Source organism: Strongylocentrotus purpuratus, unplaced genomic scaffold, assembly GCF_000002235.5.
Source record: "Strongylocentrotus purpuratus isolate Spur 01 unplaced genomic scaffold, Spur_5.0 spur5_scaffold_1, whole genome shotgun sequence".
NCBI lineage: Eukaryota > Metazoa > Echinodermata > Echinoidea > Camarodonta > Strongylocentrotidae > Strongylocentrotus > Strongylocentrotus purpuratus.
The window spans coordinates 7778949-7797668 of NW_022145594.1; the positions used below are offsets into that span (position 1 = coordinate 7778949).

Genomic DNA, 18720 nt, shown 5'->3' on the forward strand with positions numbered 1-18720 from the left:
TCCAACCACAATGAAGTTTTCATCCTACGGGGTACCGGCCATTTAACACACCTGGGTGGAGAGGAGCAATCCAGATAAAATGCCTTGCTCAGGGAAATAAGTGCAGTGCTGTGCTGCAGGCTTGAACCTGTGACCTTGATACATACATTTATCTTTCTTTCTTTTCTACTTCATTTTAGGTCCTATGGATATACCTAGCAGAACTGAGGAAATGGAGACCGTCAGTCCTTCAAGGAGTACTCCCCTCCCCCCAAAAGAGTTCTATGACATTTATCTACTTTCGTCATCTAAGAAAGCGCCAGATTTTCTGAAGATGAAGAAACTCATTCAAAAGAATGGATGGAAGATGACAACTCCTTTTGAAAGTAAACTTGGTGAACCGGTATTAAAAAGTATTGAGAAGGACGTCTCCAACAGTTCACATGTGGTTTATCTGATCACGAAAGAGGATGGTGAGAATGAAAATGTAAATCACACCATGACGATTGAGATGGCCTTCCAGTCTCTCACAGACAAGGGCTTAGGAGGCAGAGTTATTCCTGTGTTCTGTTGCGATATATCTTTCGTCTCGCCGAAACTGAGGAGCTTGACTGGAGCAAACATTCACGATGAAGCACTCGAAGGAAGATTGAGTAGGAGTATTGATGTGAACATCAGGAAGAAAAGAGAAGAGGAGTACCGCTCAGTTTCAGGTGAGTTTCATGACTTTACTCTCTTGTTTATGGAGGTGTTAGTGTTGGGGTGTAGTGGTCCATTCACCTGACTCTCTATCCAAGAGTTGAGGATTCCAATCTCACCCTGGCACTTACATCTTTTTGCAAAACACTCCACATTTGCCAATCCCCATCCACGTGTAAATTGGTACCTGGCAATTACTGGGTTTATAATGATTGCAGGGACCTTTTTTCCTTGCAAGCTTATTCTGGGTTGCCAAAAACGCAAGGCATCTCAAAGCCAGATTCTGAAAATCTGTCTAGCAGGGAGGGGGGGGGGGGGAAGGGATTTTAGAGCCCATTTTATAGCCTGCATGATTATGTTTGTATGAAAGGCTGTTTGGGCCACAGCACAGCAAAAATCCCCCCCCCCCCCAGATGACCCTTAAAGATGGGTAGGGGTTTTGAGGCTTGAGCAGCACACCTCCATCCAAACCAAATCTGAGAACACCCCCCCCCCCCCCCCCCTGGGCCTAGCTAGGTCACTTCCTTTATCCCAGTGCCTTTCAAACTTAAGTGACATAGTCTCTGGCATCCCATCAAGGTCGCTGAACATTTTTTTCTGAAATCACTCATGGGTGACAGTTCATGCGCTATTTTCTGGCGCATTTCCATGCCATTCTTTCTGCCTTTCTATCTCCACTTAGCAAGATGCTACAGACTTCTAACAAATTGCTCTAGAGTGTCCACGAGATGCTCTTTCATTTGAGACATAGACATGGGCATCAATGCATGCATATCATCCTAATATACGATTGCACTTTTAGTTTTATAACTGTTCTTGTACGTCCTCAGCAATTCACAAGACTGACAAGGTTGTTGCTTGTTGATGAGACATATTTAATCGTTATGATAACATACAACATTTGAAGTGCTTCATACCACATTTTTAAGTGCATAGGATGATAACAACAATGGCAGGAGAGAGACATCCTTAACAAAACAAACTTTAACTCCTACTACTATTACTACTTCTACTACTACTTGTTTTGATACTACTCTTACTACTACTACTACTCTTTATACAGCAATTCGTTATTTGACTGGTACTCTTTTCCTTATTTGAAAAATTATAGAACCATCGCAGGGTGCATCAAGTTCACGTCAGCCACAGCAAACATCACATGGAGGTACAGAGGGAACTCAAGAGTAAGTTATGATAAATTCTTTCACCTGTAATACTATCAGCATGGTTAGTAGACTCAGACTGAAATCACTAATGTCTTTGGAGGAGGGAGGGGCAAGAGGCAGTCCCCCCCCCCAATAAATTTGAAGAAAAAATTAACCGTCTATATTACATATACAAATTATTGTTAGGTAAATGATAATCGAATTGCTGTGAAAACTGCATGATTAGAGTTTGGACATTATTTCCTTCAATTTATTTTTGCTTGGTTGCAATATAAGTTTGCAATTAACAACAAATTGAAATCCTAACAATTCAGATTAATAGTACATGTATATGGGGGAACAAAAATGTAACAATATTAATAATTTAAACATAGTGCTTATAATTAATACAAAAACCATCTCTAAGCGATTTACAGATAGTAATCCTGTCATTGAGTTTATTTACGCACAATGTGCACCATCTCCACTCCCTGGTGAGTATTCCATGTCAGTTGCACTACAGTGTATATCCCGCCAAGCAAATTAGGGTCTGGGAAAGATTTTTTCATCAAGCCATTGGCTACATTTTTTTCCTGAACACCCCCCCCCCCCTTTTAGTCAGTACATGTGCCGTAATTAGAAACATACTAACATAATTTTTTTTTAAATATGATTTATTTAAGGATCGATTCAGGTAGACAGGAAGACCTTGACGAAAAACTGACCACTGTTGCTCGAAAAGTTTTCAAGCATGAAGATCTAGATCATCTTGGGAAGGCTCTTGGCTTTGAACCAGAAGATATTGAACGTTATGTCAGCACAAACATGAAGAATGCACATATATCATACATGGGTACACTGTCAATGCTCCGAGACTGGAGAGATAGGCAAACTGAGGCTACGGAGTGTGAAGCCCTGAAGGATGTTCTAAAGAAAGCTGGTCAAATCCGTCTCGCTGATATCCTATTCGGTACGTATTGAGATGCGAATTAAAATTCTTCTCTTTTGAAGATTGCTTTGTTCCAATGATATATATATGACAGCGTATCCAGACACCTACCCCCTGGACATCCACCCCCCCCCCCCCCGATAATCACCCCTAGGATAACCACCCCTAGGATAACCACCCTCTAGGACAACCACCCCCTATGACAACTACGTCGTCCGGGGTGTAGTTGTACTAGGGGGTAGTTGTCTGGGGGTAGTCCTAGAGGGTGGTTATCCTAGGGGTGGTTATCCAGGGGGTTGTTGACCAGTACATATACATACATGTAGTACCATTTCTAGGATAGCACATCAAAATTTAAATATCTACCCTTTACATTATATTCAGTACATTCTTTCAAGCCTATGCAGTAACTCATTGACTACTGAATTTCACTGAAATTCACTCATTCCTATACCAGGGACCACTTGGTTCCAGTAAACGATGATTTAAATGCTGTTCATGAATTGAAATGTTTGTTATTTCTATTGCTAAACTAATGATACTTTGTTTTGCATAAATCTTTATGTAATGTATTATTTGTAGGAAAATATTTTTAACACGATGTTTCATAGGTTTTTTTTTATACATACATATATATTTTTTCTTCTGAAATATGAATGTAAAGTATTAAACATTGGTTTTAGGTAATAGGTGTAGGCCGTAGAGTTGGGGTTTGGGTTAACTGTGGTATTTGATCTAGAGTTGGAGTTTAGATTTTGATTAGTGTAGAAAATTGATCTCGGGGGAATCGTAGCCGGGGCACATGTTGCACAACTCTTCTGAAAGTTACTTGAGACCTAGGCTCCATCTTGTAAAGAGTTGCAATTGATCAATTGCAAAAAAGTGGTGATTAATTGCATCTCTTTATAAGACTGGGCCCAGAAATTTGGTCAGGCAGGCAGTCTGACAGCTGAGTGTTCATGAGACTGACATTGTCAATCTATGTCTGTACAGTCTAGTTCAATTTGGAGATGACTAAGATCATCTTGCATCATAAACTGTACATGCCATCAAGACATATATTTAATCAAAAAAATGATATCATGCAACATTTATGAAGTGCTTCATACCACATTTCTAAACACAAAGGATGATAACAATAATGACAGGAGAAAGAGAGAGAGAGAGATCATTAACAAAACAAAATGTTATTCCTACTACCAATACTACTACTACTACTTATGCAGCAATTCGTTATTTGACTGGTACTCTTTTCCTGATTTGATTTTTTTTGTAGAACCATTGCAGGGTGCATCAAGTTCACAGCCACAGCAACCATCACATCAAAGTAAAGAGGAAATTCTGGAGTAAGTTATGATAATTTCTTTCACCAGCAATACTATCAGCATGGTTAGTAGACTCAGACTGAGATCAGAACATGTGCAGGTGTAAACCTGAAATCACCAATGTCTTTGGAGGAGGGAGGGAGGGCAAGGGGCACTCTGGCCCCCTACCCCAACAAATTTTGAAGAAAAAAACCCAGCTATATTACATATAGAAAATATTGTAAGGTAAATGGTAATCAAATTGCTGCAAAAACTGCATGATTAGAGTTTGGACATTATTTCTTTAAATAATATTTTGCTTGATTGCAATGTTAGTTAAAAACAAAATATAGATAGCTGAAGAGAAGGGAGAAAGAGGGCTCACATATCTTATGATTAAAGCCCAATAGAGATAATTGAATGCTGTCAGTATGCTATAAATTAAAACCATTCTGAGGCTCACTCGCAAGTATATTGATTGAATAATCACTGTTGCTAATGGTGCATGTGAAATCACATCAAAATCAAAATCCTAACATTTTGAATGGAGAGGACATGGGGAAAAAAAATGTAACAATAATAATTAGGATTATTATGGTGCTAATAGTTATTACAAAAAAACACATCTCTAAGCGCTTTACATATATCACGTTTAGCTGTGTAGCCATTGGTTTCCCTGTTGTCAGTACATGTAATATACTCAAATGTTTTTGTTAATATGATTTTTTTAAGGAACGTTTCAGGTAGACAGGAAGACTTTGACGAAAATCTGATCACCATTGCTCGGAAAATTGTGAAGCATGAAGAGATATATAAACTCGGGAAGGGTCTCGGCTTTGAACCAGCAGATATTGAACGCTATGTCAACACAAACATGAAGAATGCACATATATCATACATGGGTACACTGTCAATGCTCCGAGACTGGAGAGATACGCAAACCAAGGCCACAGAGTGTAAAGCCCTGAAGGATGTTCTAAGGAAGGTTGGTCAAATTCGTCTCGCCGATGAGCTATTTTGTACTTCATGAGATGCGAATTATGCTTCTTTATTGAGGACTACATTGTTCCAATGATATGTGAAAGTATAATGTTTGTGTAGCTTAATCAAAGTTCCCCATTGTTGGGGCCTTCATATACATGGTAACATTCCTGGGATAGCACATCAAACATTAAATACACATCTACCCTTTACATTATAGTCAGTACATTCTTTCAAACCTATGCAGTAACTGAATTTCACTTATTCACTGCCTCCCATGCGCTTAACACAGGGACCACTAGTTGGTTCCAGTAGACAGTGATTTAAATGATGTTCATGAATTAAAATGTTTGTTATTTCTAATGATATTGTAATAGTAATTTGTCTTGCATAAATTGTTATGTTATTTGTAAGAAAATATTTTTCACATGTTTCATAGGTATTTGTATATATATATATATTTTTTCTTTTTCTGAAATACAAACTATATGATTACAAATTTAAACATTGCTGCACTTTGAAGGGATGTCACCAAAACAAAATCAAAAGTATCATGCATGCCTTTGTACTTAAGCCTGATCTAAGATGATATAATTCACTGTTTTAGTACTGAAAACATGATCACAAATAATTTGGAGAAATCAACTCGGGAGAAATCAACTCAAGAGCAACTTTAACACCCCTTTTATTGCCCATAGAAATTGCCATTTTCATATTATGTAATATGTCATTCAAATGTTCACATATTTCAATAGATGGACAAGAATATTACAATCGTCTTATGTTGATTACCTGAAAGTTTTTGTGATCATACTTTCAACTGAAGTACCAGAAATCAATACTAATACATGTAAATCTAATGTGCCTTTGGACCAAACCGAAGTTCACATTCCTGGTAATGTTTATAAAAGGGAATTCATGTTGAATTGTGATGGCATCTACACAGGTACATGTATATAAATGTATTTGCAAGAGCAAATCATGTTGTGATTGCTGCTTTTATATTATTATTATATTATAATCAAAGGAATTGTAATTATTTTTTAATCGAAGGAATCCTGTATTTGCTGCAACTTTTTTAAACTTAAAAGATCATAGCTTGCCCCCCTTTTCCCTCCAAAGGACAGCGCGCCTCCAGGCTTTTTTTTTTTAGGTGTGTGGCTTGAAACTGTTTTTAATGTACAACACAATATCATTAACAACTCATTTCTTTTATCACAATTTGTATGTATTATTTTATTGCAATAAAACAGCAATTTGAAGAAGTTTACAAACATTATTTCATAAATCGTCTAAGACTTATGTTGGACAACTCCGCAATATTAAACGAGAAAAATATTCATGGTAGTAAGTGCCATTTGATGAATATTCAATCCATAGGTGAAAGAGAAGGCTTTATGTTTGTTAAGTGTCAGACACCCCCCATATATTTTCTTGTACAGCTAATCAGTTCTTTGTCTTGATCGGTAAGGGTCTTTAATCAATGTTGTTAAACTGCAGAAATTATCTTCATTGTTTAAAGAAGCCTCGTTTCATTGTAATACAAAGTAACTGAATTACGTGCATTGATTTCTTGCCAGCTGAACAGTACTCTTTCTTGATTGGATTTTAAGAGTTTTAATAATCGTTGTGAGCTAGAAATTGTTTAAATTCTAAAAAGAAGACATTTTTTTTCCTTGAAAAAAACAAGATCCATGCTCATTGATGGTCTTGATTGTCTTATTTAGTTTCTCAATTGACATTAATTAATTGATCGTAAACTATACATGAATTGGTCGAATAACTACATCTTGCTAATGGTAATACCAAGAATCTTGTATGAAGCATACTTATTTTTAAATTTTTTCACATGATTCATTGCTTTCCATATTTGTGTGAGAAAATAACAAAAGGAAATCAGATAATATACAATCTTTAAAAGTATGTTCTTGTATCTTTTTATTTCTGTTGTCTAGGACATTTTTGTAAATTGTGGAAGATAAACAGGAGAAAGAGGGAAAATAGGAGAGAAAATGTCTCAATTACTCAATAGCACTTCTAAGATTAGATGAAGCTATACAAATGAATGGTGTTTTGGAGAGAAACTTTGAATTGATTCAGAATTGTGACATGTTGTACAACGTTTATAAGAGAGGGGGAAGAGATGTACTTATATTGAGCAACGTAGAGCAAAGGGAAGATATACTTGTTGAGCAGAGTAACGGAGAGTGAAGAGATCCTGTTGAGCAAATATATAGAAGAGAGAAGGAAGAGATGCGTGTCAAGAAACAGATTCTTATATGTTCAGGACGTTTGACATGATCTAGAGATAATTATTCATCATCCTTTCTCTTTTTTAATCACGGAATTCTCTAGTTTTGCACTTTTATTCCCCATCCCGTCTCAATCACGTGTAATGTAGCATTTCCCCTTAAATCTCTTGATCTTCTATCTCTATTTTATTTAGTCAGCTCTCCTTTCACATTCTTCAAACATGCCTTTGTGTAACCCAATTATTATTCTATCATTTTTCCTTTTCGATCTGCAAATCTAACACCATTCTAAACAAAAAGACACATACATAATAATTGTGTGTATATATGTGTAGATCTACTTTGATGTACATGTATTTGCTTTGATCTAAATATTGTTACAGAAATTGGATGCTCGAACGATTAAAAAGGGAGGTCTGAATTGGAGACTAGCTTTAATTTGGGCGAGGTTTTTGGGAGTGTGTAAAAGTTTGGAGCTGAGGCCGAGGTAGTTTTGGAGACAGACAGATTTTGTGAGAACTTAGAGTTAGGAGCTGGGAGGATGTTGCTCGGGAGCATCATCAATTAGCCAAAGGGCAATAACTAGTATAAATGTGAGTTAAGTGTAACTGTTATTAGGTTGTGGCAAGTAAATATTGGATATCACCACCATGTTTCTTGTGAATAAACATCAGTTACTTAAAAATCATTGTTCGATAACTCCTTTCTCTCAGAGACTGTAATTGTAATGTATGTGTGTATGACTTGGCCCTGGCCTTGCGTGAGCATTAATTTAGGCTAGACTAAACATCTACCCCTGCAGTCTTTAAATTCCCCATTTTCTTATAAAAGAATTCCCAAAAGTTATTACACTGGTGTCAGAAGTGGGATTTGAAAGGTGGAATTTTAGAAGATTGTTAGGTCTAGTTAGGGAATAAGTCATATTTTGATTGTAGTATAAAGTTAAGATGGGTCAATGGCAGTAGCCTACGTTCATTGTCATTGGCATCGTACACCACTGCACTGCAAAAGCTCTGTGTGTATTCGGGGAGCAACGCGTTGTAGTGGTGTGTGTGTGTAGTAATGTTTTAGGATCGGTGCAAGTGCATGTGCTGAGCAAAGGGAAAATTGGTAGTCCCGCAGGCTAGATACAGCTAGTCTTGCTTTGCAGACCCGATAAGCTACTTTTGTTTGGGGAAGTTAAGATATAACTTAGTAGTAAAATTAGTCACTTTAGGTAACTTATTTTGATGGGATTGTTTTATTTGCCATTTAACTAATTAAATAATTTTAATCCCCTTTAGGATTATATTTTCTTCATTGGATTTTATTGTGGAAAAGTTTAAACTATACTGAACCTGACGTGAAATTTGTATAGGGATTTTAAATACAGTAGCCTTATAGTTTCCATTTATAAAACTTCTAAATAAAGCAAGAGTAGGCTCATGAAAGTAACAGGGGTTTAGGGTGATACACAGTTGTTGAAGTGACTATCGACTCTCAACCATGCATCGTTCACGGATCTCGTCACGTACGCGTACAAGAGGGAGGGGTCGCCTTTCGAGTCCTCTAGGAGTTGGCGCCCTCCTACAAGCGTTTGAGAAGTTTGCGGAAAGTGCCGTCAGTAACCAGGCTGAAATTATAGCGCACCTTGACAGATCTTCCACAGCACAGCAGGGTATTGAAAGGCGTCTGCAGGTGCTGGAAGCCAGAGTTGGAGACCAGAGCCCAGTGACATCACCAAGTGTTCAGAGAAAGCAAGTAGAGGCCTCAATGATGGCAGAGGGAAACGGCAACTAGTCGTGTTCGAGGAGCGGAACACGGCTAGAAATGGCAAGGCTCCTGTCATTACATCCCTGGGTGGAGAAGCAGAAGGACTCTTCCTCAGAGGGGTGATGGTTGGCAGGACACTTTTGAATCAGCATACCCAATCTTCACAAGAAGGTAATTGTGTAGGTAAATGTGAGCGAGTTGATGTTGTCATTGATGTTGAATCTCAAGAGGAAAATGTTGGAGAAGCAGGAGAAGTCACAGGCGAGTTCGCTCCGCGTTTAAGGTCGCTGCCTGAAAGAAGCAGCGTAGGATTGTCTGAGGGACAACCAGAAGAAAAGCGGGAGTTGTTACTGAGACGACAAGACCTGTTCTCCAAGGGATCCATGGACTTGGGACAGACAAGCATAGTCGCACACAAGATAGAGACGGGTGATGCTGAACCTAGTTTACCCCTAGCTAAGAGGGAGGAGGCTGTCAGAGGTATTGATGAGATGAAGTCTCAAGGAGTGATAGAGCCAGCATCAGGAGAATGGGGTTCAATGATTGTACTCGTTAAGAAAGATGGCAGTATGCGTTTTTGCGTGGAATATCGATGTTTGAATCGGGTGACAAAGAAAGATTCTTACCCACTTCCTCGTATTGACGACATCTTAGATGCATTGACGGGCTCCCAGTGGTTTTGCGCCCTTGACCTGTATTCCGGATATTGGCATCCTCGAAGGAAGAAAGGTGTATCACCTAAATTGATGTCAGACTTGTGAGACCCTTACTCTGTTCTAAAGAAGATAAACGATGTAGTCTACAGGATCCAGTTGACGAAAAGGAGTAAACCAAGAGTGGTTCACAGAGAACGTCTTTGCAAGTACAAGGGACAGAAGGAGCCCTGGCTCCATGTAAATGATGATAATTGTTCTTTCATTACCGAAGCAACACAAATTAGTACTGAGGAGCATTCCAAGCTCAGCAAGAGACATCAAGTGTGACAACCTGATGATGCTCTGGATGAAGAACCCTCGAGAGAAAACAGTCACGAGCATCAGCATCGTCAAAGGAAGTCTCCCAATAGATATGGTTGGGATTAGCTGGTAACTTTGACAGCTGTGTATCACGGTTATCACATTGTCTATAATTGTAGTGGGTTACATTTATACATAGTTATGGATTATTATTTTTAATCGAGGATATTGCTATGGTTAAGGACTTGGTTTTCATTAAATTCCTTGTTTGTTAGGTTTTAATGGTTATGCTTACGACTAGCTGGTTCTTTTCACATTAGCAGAGCTAGAGTGCTTGAAAGTCAGTACCTGCTTCCAGCAGGGATACAGCACAGTTCTGTGTGGGAAGTTTTCAGTGAAGTTGCTGTGTAACTGCTTATGAAACAAATATGGCAGAATTGTTTTTTTTTTTGTATATTGAGATTACAATAAGTTTTTATAATAATATTGCCACAATAGTAGGAGACCAGCCTGTAGGTCCCGTGACCAATCTCGGGGAACAAAGGTTTGAAAATGTTTTTGTGTTCCCTGATGAATACCCAACAATTTTGACTTGGGCTGCCCCCTTGAAAATCCCAGGCATTTTCGTGAGGGGTCAACAAAGGTCATACAGGGTAGAAATTAAAATATATTCCAATCGTGTCGATATGCATATCAAATTACTCGTCTGGTCATGAGGATTCAAAAAATGTATAGTTTGCTATACCTCCGACCTTAAATGAGGGCGCTATGGTCAAAAACGTTGAAAGGTCAACACACTTTTGACTGGTAGTCAAATTCACCAACACGGTTAACCTTATCAAATTTCAAATTAAATTACTCGTCTGGTCATAAGGATTACAAAAATGTATGGTTTGTTACACCTCTGACCTTAAATGAGGGCACTATGGTCAAAAAGGTCAATGTACTTTAGACTGGTGGTCAAATTCACCAACACAGTTAACATTGTCCGATTCTAATGATTTTAGTGTCTTATAATATGTTTTGTGACACGGCAAAATTCAACTATACAACTTTCAACAGTAAAAGTGCTTACCTTGACCATGTACATTCAAAATGGCTGCCGTTTCGGTGACAAACATATATAACTTCTTATCCATGGGTTTGAGGGAAATTTCAAGGTTATGGCAACCACTTTTGGTTTTAAAAGTTGCTTAGTTGAATTTGTTATGTCAGAAAACATATTATTAGACACTAAAATCATTAGAATCGGATGATGTTAACTGTGTTGGTGAATTTGACCACCAGTCTAAAGTACATTGACCTTTTTGACCATAGTGCCCTCATTTAAGGTCAGAGGTGTAACAAACCATACATTTTTGTAATCCTTATGACCAGACGAGTAATTTAATTTGAAATTTGATAAGGTTAACCGTGTTGGTGAATTTGACCACCAGTCAAAAGTGTGTTGACCTTTCAACGTTTTTGACCATAGCGCCCTCATTTAAGGTCGGAGGTATAGCAAACTATACATTTTTTGAATTCTCATGACCAGACGAGTAATTTGATATGCATATCGACACGATTGGAATATATTTTAATTTCTACCCTGTATGACCTTTGTTGACCCCTCACGAAAATGCCTGGGATTTTCAAGGGGGCAGCCCAAGTCAAAATTGTTGGGTATTCATCAGGGAACACAAAAACACTTTCAAACCTTTGTTCCCCGAGATTGGTCACGGGACCTACAGGCTGGTCTCCTACTACAACCTAGTTAGTTGCATTTTCTCTTATTATGGCTATTTACATAAAAGCCAATCTTCTGCATGTGTATACCTAATATACGCATATATGGTTGTACCACTCTGGTACACCTTTTTCTGCAAAAGATGTTATTTTGTTGCAGAAATATCTACTTGGAAGCCAGAATTGGATGGCAGATTTTCTCCATCACGTAGCTGAGGCCTGACGAGCAGATAGTGAGGTACCTTACCGAGGAAGCTTCAAGCCAGGACGCGAGATGCCAGTACCGCAAGACGCCGGGATGCCGTCCCAAAGTATCTTCACACGTGTCGGATGAGCGAATCTGGTCTCTATGGCAACACGTGTCGGATGAGCAAATCTGGTCTCCATGGCAACACGTGTCGGATGAGCGTATCTGGTCTCCATGGCAACGCGGTTCGTGTTTATAATGGTGAACAATTTTGATAATGCCATGCAATTTTATGCAGCCTTACGAAATCCATCAAACTTTGAAAACTTTTATAGTGAACACTTGCATGGACTATAAGTGGAATTTCATCTATTGCATTGATTAGAGGAACAAATAATTGGTGACAGGACTTCATTTAGCTGAAGCAACTTTGGAGACGCAAATGAACTTAAGGAGTCAAACACTTATTCCATTGTGCTGCTGAACTTTTCGAATGAACCAGTCGAACGTAGAACTGAGGGACCAACATTTTGGTGTTATTAGCATTCCTCGATATTGAACTTGTGAAGAGAAACACAAATATTGTTAAGTGTTCTTATAAAGGAGGATTTGTAGGAATCACATTACTATGATACTGTATCAAAGAGAGTAGAAAGAATGAGAAAACTGAAGTGGCTTTCTCGCATTAGGTGTAATCACAGATGAGCGATTAACTCATCTGAACTCGAAATGTGGAATTGATTTGTGCCGTTCTGTAATAACAGATAATAGCAAATGGACGCTTTGCCTTTTTTTTTTTCTTCTAATGTCTTAAAGTCATTTTGAAATCTATGGACAATCATGCATGATCATGTTTTTACAAGATCAGGTTATTTTGTAAAAACAATTTTGTTTTGTATAAATTCTTCTATATTGGCAGTTGAAATGAGCGTTTCCGCTTTGGCATATAAATTCAGAGTATTGTTATGTTTTTTTTCCAGGGTTGTACTTCTGTGTTGTTGGCAACTCTAATTTTGCTAACCAAACCAGTTTAAAATGAACCGAGATATCCCATTTGTTGTTACCAAAGAGGACGAATACCAAACTTGATGGTTATACCAGAATAACCTTTAACTTTTGCCATATTTAAAGGTGATATTGAAAAGGAAAAAAAAAAAGTGTTTTTGTTTATATCCAGTTTTTTTTTCTTCTATAGTGATTATTACTTAAGTGTGCAACAGGCTGAACATGTTGACCAGAGTCACCAGACTGATGTGGAACAACAATTATATTCATGTATGATGTATTTTGTTCTGGTATACTGAGAGTTGAAGTCCAGTTTATTGTATTGATATTTGAAATTTACGATCAATGATATCAGGTAAGATGCATATGCTGCATGCTTTGTCTCATTTTGCAAGTGCTTTTATGTATGCATTCGCCACAACCTAAGAATTGTTTTGTGAGGCTGAAACAAAGGTAATTTATGTATGTTTATAAATGACTGTGCCATGCTAATGTGCTACTTTAGAAATTATGATGATTTCTTTCAGGTTTTCCTATTCTGTGTTTTCCATGCTTCACATTTTTAATGATGTTGTTATTTTTTTAGATTTAGTATTTTACATTTCTTGTTATCTTTATTGTTGTTTTACTGACAGGTTCCTGTTTTGAAGTTCCTAGTGTTGAACGAGACGTTCAAAGTTAAGGAGGGGGCAGTGTTACAGAAATTGGATGCTCGAACGATTAAAAAGGGAGGTCTGAATTGGAGACTAGCTTTAATTTGGGCGAGGTTTTTGGGAGTGTGTAAAAGTTTGGAGCTGAGGCCGAGGTAGTTTTGGAGACAGACAGATTTTGTGAGAACTTAGAGTTAGGAGCTGGGAGGATGTTGCTCGGGAGCATCATCAATTAGCCAAAGGGCAAGAACTAGTATAAATGTGAGTTAAGTGTAACTGTTATTAGGTTGTGGCAAGTAAATATTGGATATCACCACCATGTTTCTTGTGAATAAACATCAGTTACTTAAAAATCATTGTTCGATAACTCCTTTCTCTCAGAGACTGTAATTGTATGTGTGTATGACTTGGCCCTGGCCTTGCGTGAGCATTAATTTAGGCTAGACTAAACATCTACCCCTGCAGTCTTTAAATTCCCCATTTTCTTATAAAAGAATTCCCAAAAGTTATTACAATATCATCGATGCTAAGAATGGTACGTTACTGCACACTCGCGTTGAAGAAGTAACCCAGAACTTGTCTCGTTGTGTATAGCCTGGTACGTCAACTATTATAGGCATAGTTTGGGGATCTGCTCGTTTAGGGTGTGGTCCTTCACAACTTATCTGTGCCCTGGCCCTGTGGAAAGAAGAACAAGGAAAGCATACACATTATATCATTATCGTAATGGACGCATAGATATCAAGTTGTACAACTGACTCATTTTAAACAAAGTTATGCAGCTCTCTTAAATAGACTATAGCTTCACTTCGCTTTCCTGAAGTTTCTTCATACTCCTTTAAACCGTTTACCTATAGAATGCCATGCAGGTAAAGATTCTTTAGGTTGATTTGTCTCTATAGTATACAATTTGTTTTCTTCTTCTTCGGGTGATTGGGTATACGTACACTTTAAGAAAGAGTAGCGTATAATTTTTCATCTGAAACGTACGCTTACTACTTTTATACTCTTGTACTAGTATTTTGGTAAACAAAATGAAGGCTATACAATGAAAACTTCATGAAATATATTCTATTTTGCTTGATGTACGTTGATCTCCAATGAACGTGGGTTAATTGGTGAATGGAAGGTGAGAGGAATGAGAGAAAATGAAGATGACAAAGAGGAGCATGTGCGTACGGGGCGCACTGCACCCCAGTATAATGTTGAGCCAGTAGGTATCACGGTGATAACAACGGAATACAGATTTTCTAAAATATTTACTTGTACATTTTGAAGGATATTATGCCAGGGAGCGTAGCGACCGAGCGACAAGATTTTTGCATTATTATTAGTCTGAACGCTCCACTCTTGGGTCCTCCAGAGCCTAAAAGTGTGTTGCAGTCATAAGTCAGTGTTTGTTGTAGATTTTCTTTGTGCACGTTTTCAGAATTTCGGGGGGGGGGGGGGAGACGATCCCCTCTAAAAAAAATTGAGGGGGGGGGGGCGTCTCCCCCGTCCCCCGGGAGCGCCGCCCCTACCCAAATGTCAATTATCTTAAAAAATGCCAGAGGTAAAAAATGTCAGAGCTGAAATGTGAGAGGTAAAATGACAGAGGCAAAAATGTTACAGGTAAAAATTAATATCACAGGTAAATTAAGTGTCAGAGATAAGAAGAAAAAAAAGGCAGAGGAAAAAATGTCATGCGTGAAAATTGAAATTTGAAATTGAAATTTGAAAATTGCGCAGACCGTTTTTTCAACTCAACATACCAATACTGACAAGGTCATATTAGAAGCACCATACCGGTACAATTTTTGACATTTTCATCGGAGGGGGGGGGGGGGGGGCTATAGCCTCTTGCCCGAAAAAGTAATTTTCTGGATTCACACTTCGGCTATAGTGAGCGAAGCGAGCGAGCAAAAAATTGAGCATAATATGTATTTTGTGAACTTTTTTTTATCACCAAAATAATCGAGAAAAGATATCAAAAAATCATATTCGGGCAGCTCGCTTCCCCCCCCCCCCATTACGCGCGAAACGCAGAAGCTTTGATGTCTTATGAAATTATTAGAGAAAGTAGAGGATTTGTTGTACCATTTTCGACACTTAATCCATGTTTGAATTCAGTTTTCCCCATCCCGCGCTAAGCGCGGAAGCTTTGACCTTTCATTAATAATTATTAGAGAAAGAAGACAATTTGTTGTACTATTCTCGACTCTTATTCCTTGTCTGAATTCAGTTTCCCCCTCCCGTGCGAAGCATGAAAGCTTTGATTTTTCATTAAATTATTAGAAAAAGAAGACAATTTGTTGTACTATTCTCGACTCTTATTCCTTGTTTGAATTCAGTTTTCCCCCGCCCGCGCGAACTACGTAAGTTGTGACGCTTCATTAAATTATTAGAGATAGAAGACGATTCGTAGTACCATTCTCGTCTCTTAATCCTTGTTTGAATTCGATTTTCCCCCTCCCGCGCGAAGCGCGGAAGCTTTGAAATTTCAACAAATTATTAGAGAAAGAAGATGACTCGCGCGGAAGCTTTGAAATTTCAACAAATTATTAGAGAAAGAAGATGACTCGTTGTTCCATTCTCGACTCTAAATAATTGTCTGAATTCAGTTTTTCCCCGCCCGCGCGTAGCGCGTAATTTTCCGACACTTCATTAAATTATTAGAGATAGAAGACGATTCGTTGTACCATTCTCGTCTCTTAATCCTCGTTTGAATTCGGTTTTCCCCCTCCCGCGCGAAGCGCGGAAGCTTTGACATTTCAACAAATTATTAGAGAAAGAAGATGACTCGTTGTTCCGTTCTCGACTCTAAATCATTGTCTGAATTCAGTTGGCCCCCTCCCGAGCCAACTCGAGCGAAGCGCGGAAGCTTTGACGTTTCATTAAATTATTAGAAAAAGAAGACGATTCGTTGTACCGTTCTCGACTCTTAATCCTTGTTTGAATTTAGTTTTCCACCTCCCGGGGGAAGCGAGGACGCTTTGAAATTTCAACAAATTATTAGAAAAAGAAGATGACTCGTTGTTCCATTCTCGACTCTAAATCATTGTCTGAATTCAGTTTTTCCCCGCCCGCGCGTAGCGCGTAATTTTCCGACCCTTTATTAAATTATTAGAGATAGAAGACGATTCGTTGTACCATTCTCGTCTCTTAATCCTTGTTTGAATTCGGTTTTCCCCCTCCCGCGCGAAGCGCGGAAGCTTTGACATTTCAACAAATTATTAGAGAAAGAAGATGACTCGTTGTTCCGTTCTCGACTCTGTTCTCGACGGAAACGTCTAAGCTTCAGCGAATCCCCCGGGAAGGGGAAATATTGAATTCAGATAAGGATTAAGAGTCGAGAACAGTACAACGAATCGCTTGCATTCTTTCATAATTTAAGGAAACGTCAAAACTTCCGCGCTTCGCGCGGAAGGAGGGAAACTGAATTCAGACAAATTAGGGTTAAGATTCAGGAAACGTCAAAGCTTCCGCGCTTCGCGCGAGATGGGGAAACTGAATTCAGACAAATAGGGCTTATTAGAAAACGAATCGTATCAAACGAATCAAACGTCTAAGCTTTTCGCGCTTTGCGCGGGAAGGGGGAAACAAGGATTAAGAGTCGAAAACGGTACAACGAATCGTCTGCTTTCTCTAATAATTTAAGGAAACGTCAAAGCTTTCGCGCTTCGCGCTAAAGGGGGAAACTGAATTCAGACAATTAGGGTTTATTATGAGTCGAAAACGCGACGAATCGTCTTCTTTCTCTAATAATTTATTGAAACGTTAAAACTTCCGCGCTTCGCACGGGAGGGGGAAATTTCATTCAGACAAGGATTAAGAGTCGAGCACGGTTCAAAGAATCGTCTACTTTCTCTAATTATTAAATGAAACTTCAAAACTTCCGCGCTTCGAGCGGGAGGAGGAGAACTGAATTCAGATAAGGTTTAAGAGTCGAGAAAAGTACACCAAATTGTCTGCTTTTTCTCATTATTTAATGAAACGTCAGAGCTTCTGCGCTTCGCGCGGGAGGAGGAGAAACTAAATTCAGACAAGGATTGACAGTCGAGAACGGTACAGCAAATCTTCTTCTTTTTTATAATAGTTTAATTAACGTCAAAGCTTTCACGCTTCGCGCGGGAGGGGGAAAACTTCTTTCAGACAAGCATTAACAGTTGAGAACGGTACAATAAATTGTCTTCTTTTCCTAATAATTTAAGGAAAATAACGTCTAAGCTTCCGCGCTTCGCGCGGGAAGCCTATCAACCACAAACCCCGCGTTCTTTATGTGATTCTTTGAAAGATCCTAGCTCCGCGCCTGCATTAAAATATATAACTATGATGCTGACTAAGTTGCCGAAATAATAAATAATAAATATACGAATTATTTCGGCAACTTAGTCCCGGGTTTATAGGGTTTAATTTGTAGATATTGGGAATTTAATTTTGTCGGTAATTGGTGGCTAGTTTTGTCGGTAATCGTTGGCCTCTACACCCCCCCCCCCCACTGAAAAAGGTCTAGCGACGCCCCTGCGTTCTTTCCGCTATATTTCTTTCTAGCTATTTCTAAATTACCTGGGGGACGTGCCCCCCTATCGCGCCCAGGATTGCCGCTCCTGTCCATGATTAGACTACTACCAACATGAGTTTAAATACAAGCACAAGCGAGTTGGTATGAGCTGAATCCAAAATAATGAAGGCCAAGTGCAAAATAAGAGTTGTGAAGCAGCCCTATACCGTTAATTTTAAATTTGACTGTTGAGTATATAGCTTCTATTTAAAAGACATCCAAAATATTGTGCCCTTTTCAAATTTCTCACTAAAGAGTGATGACATTTGTAGCGCAGGGGCTGTTTTTAACGTTCAACTTTGAATCCGCGGCTCGAGATTTTATGCGGCCGGCCCGGCCCCCTCTATTCAATAACGTTTGCCAAGCCTTTCTCCTTTTTCTGTCTCTCTCTCTCTCTCTGTTTCTTTCTCTTCTTTCTTTTCTCTTCTCCTTTTTTTGTTCCCTTCTCCCTTCGTTTTTTCTCTTCTTTTCTTCCTCTTTTTTTCCTCCCCCCCCCCCCGCCAAAGGGGGGGGGGGGCGTTTCGCCCCCCCCCCTGGATCCGCCACTGCATTAAATAGAATATCGTTGCACAAAAGACATTTCTTTTTACAGGTCC

General features: G+C 38.8%; 1 protein-coding gene across 1 annotated transcript; it reads left to right on the top strand.

Moving 5' to 3' along the window:
• The first annotated feature begins 313 nt into the window (after positions 1–313).
• LOC115918441 lies at positions 314–6271 on the top strand. The gene is made up of 5 exons (XM_030978501.1): positions 314–692; positions 1790–1862; positions 2507–2793; positions 4049–4118; positions 4809–6271. Exons 1-5 carry the CDS (start codon positions 314–316, stop codon positions 5104–5106), a joined length of 1107 nt encoding a protein of 368 aa, XP_030834361.1. The 3' UTR covers positions 5107–6271.
• Positions 6272–18720: the final 12449 nt, after the last annotated feature.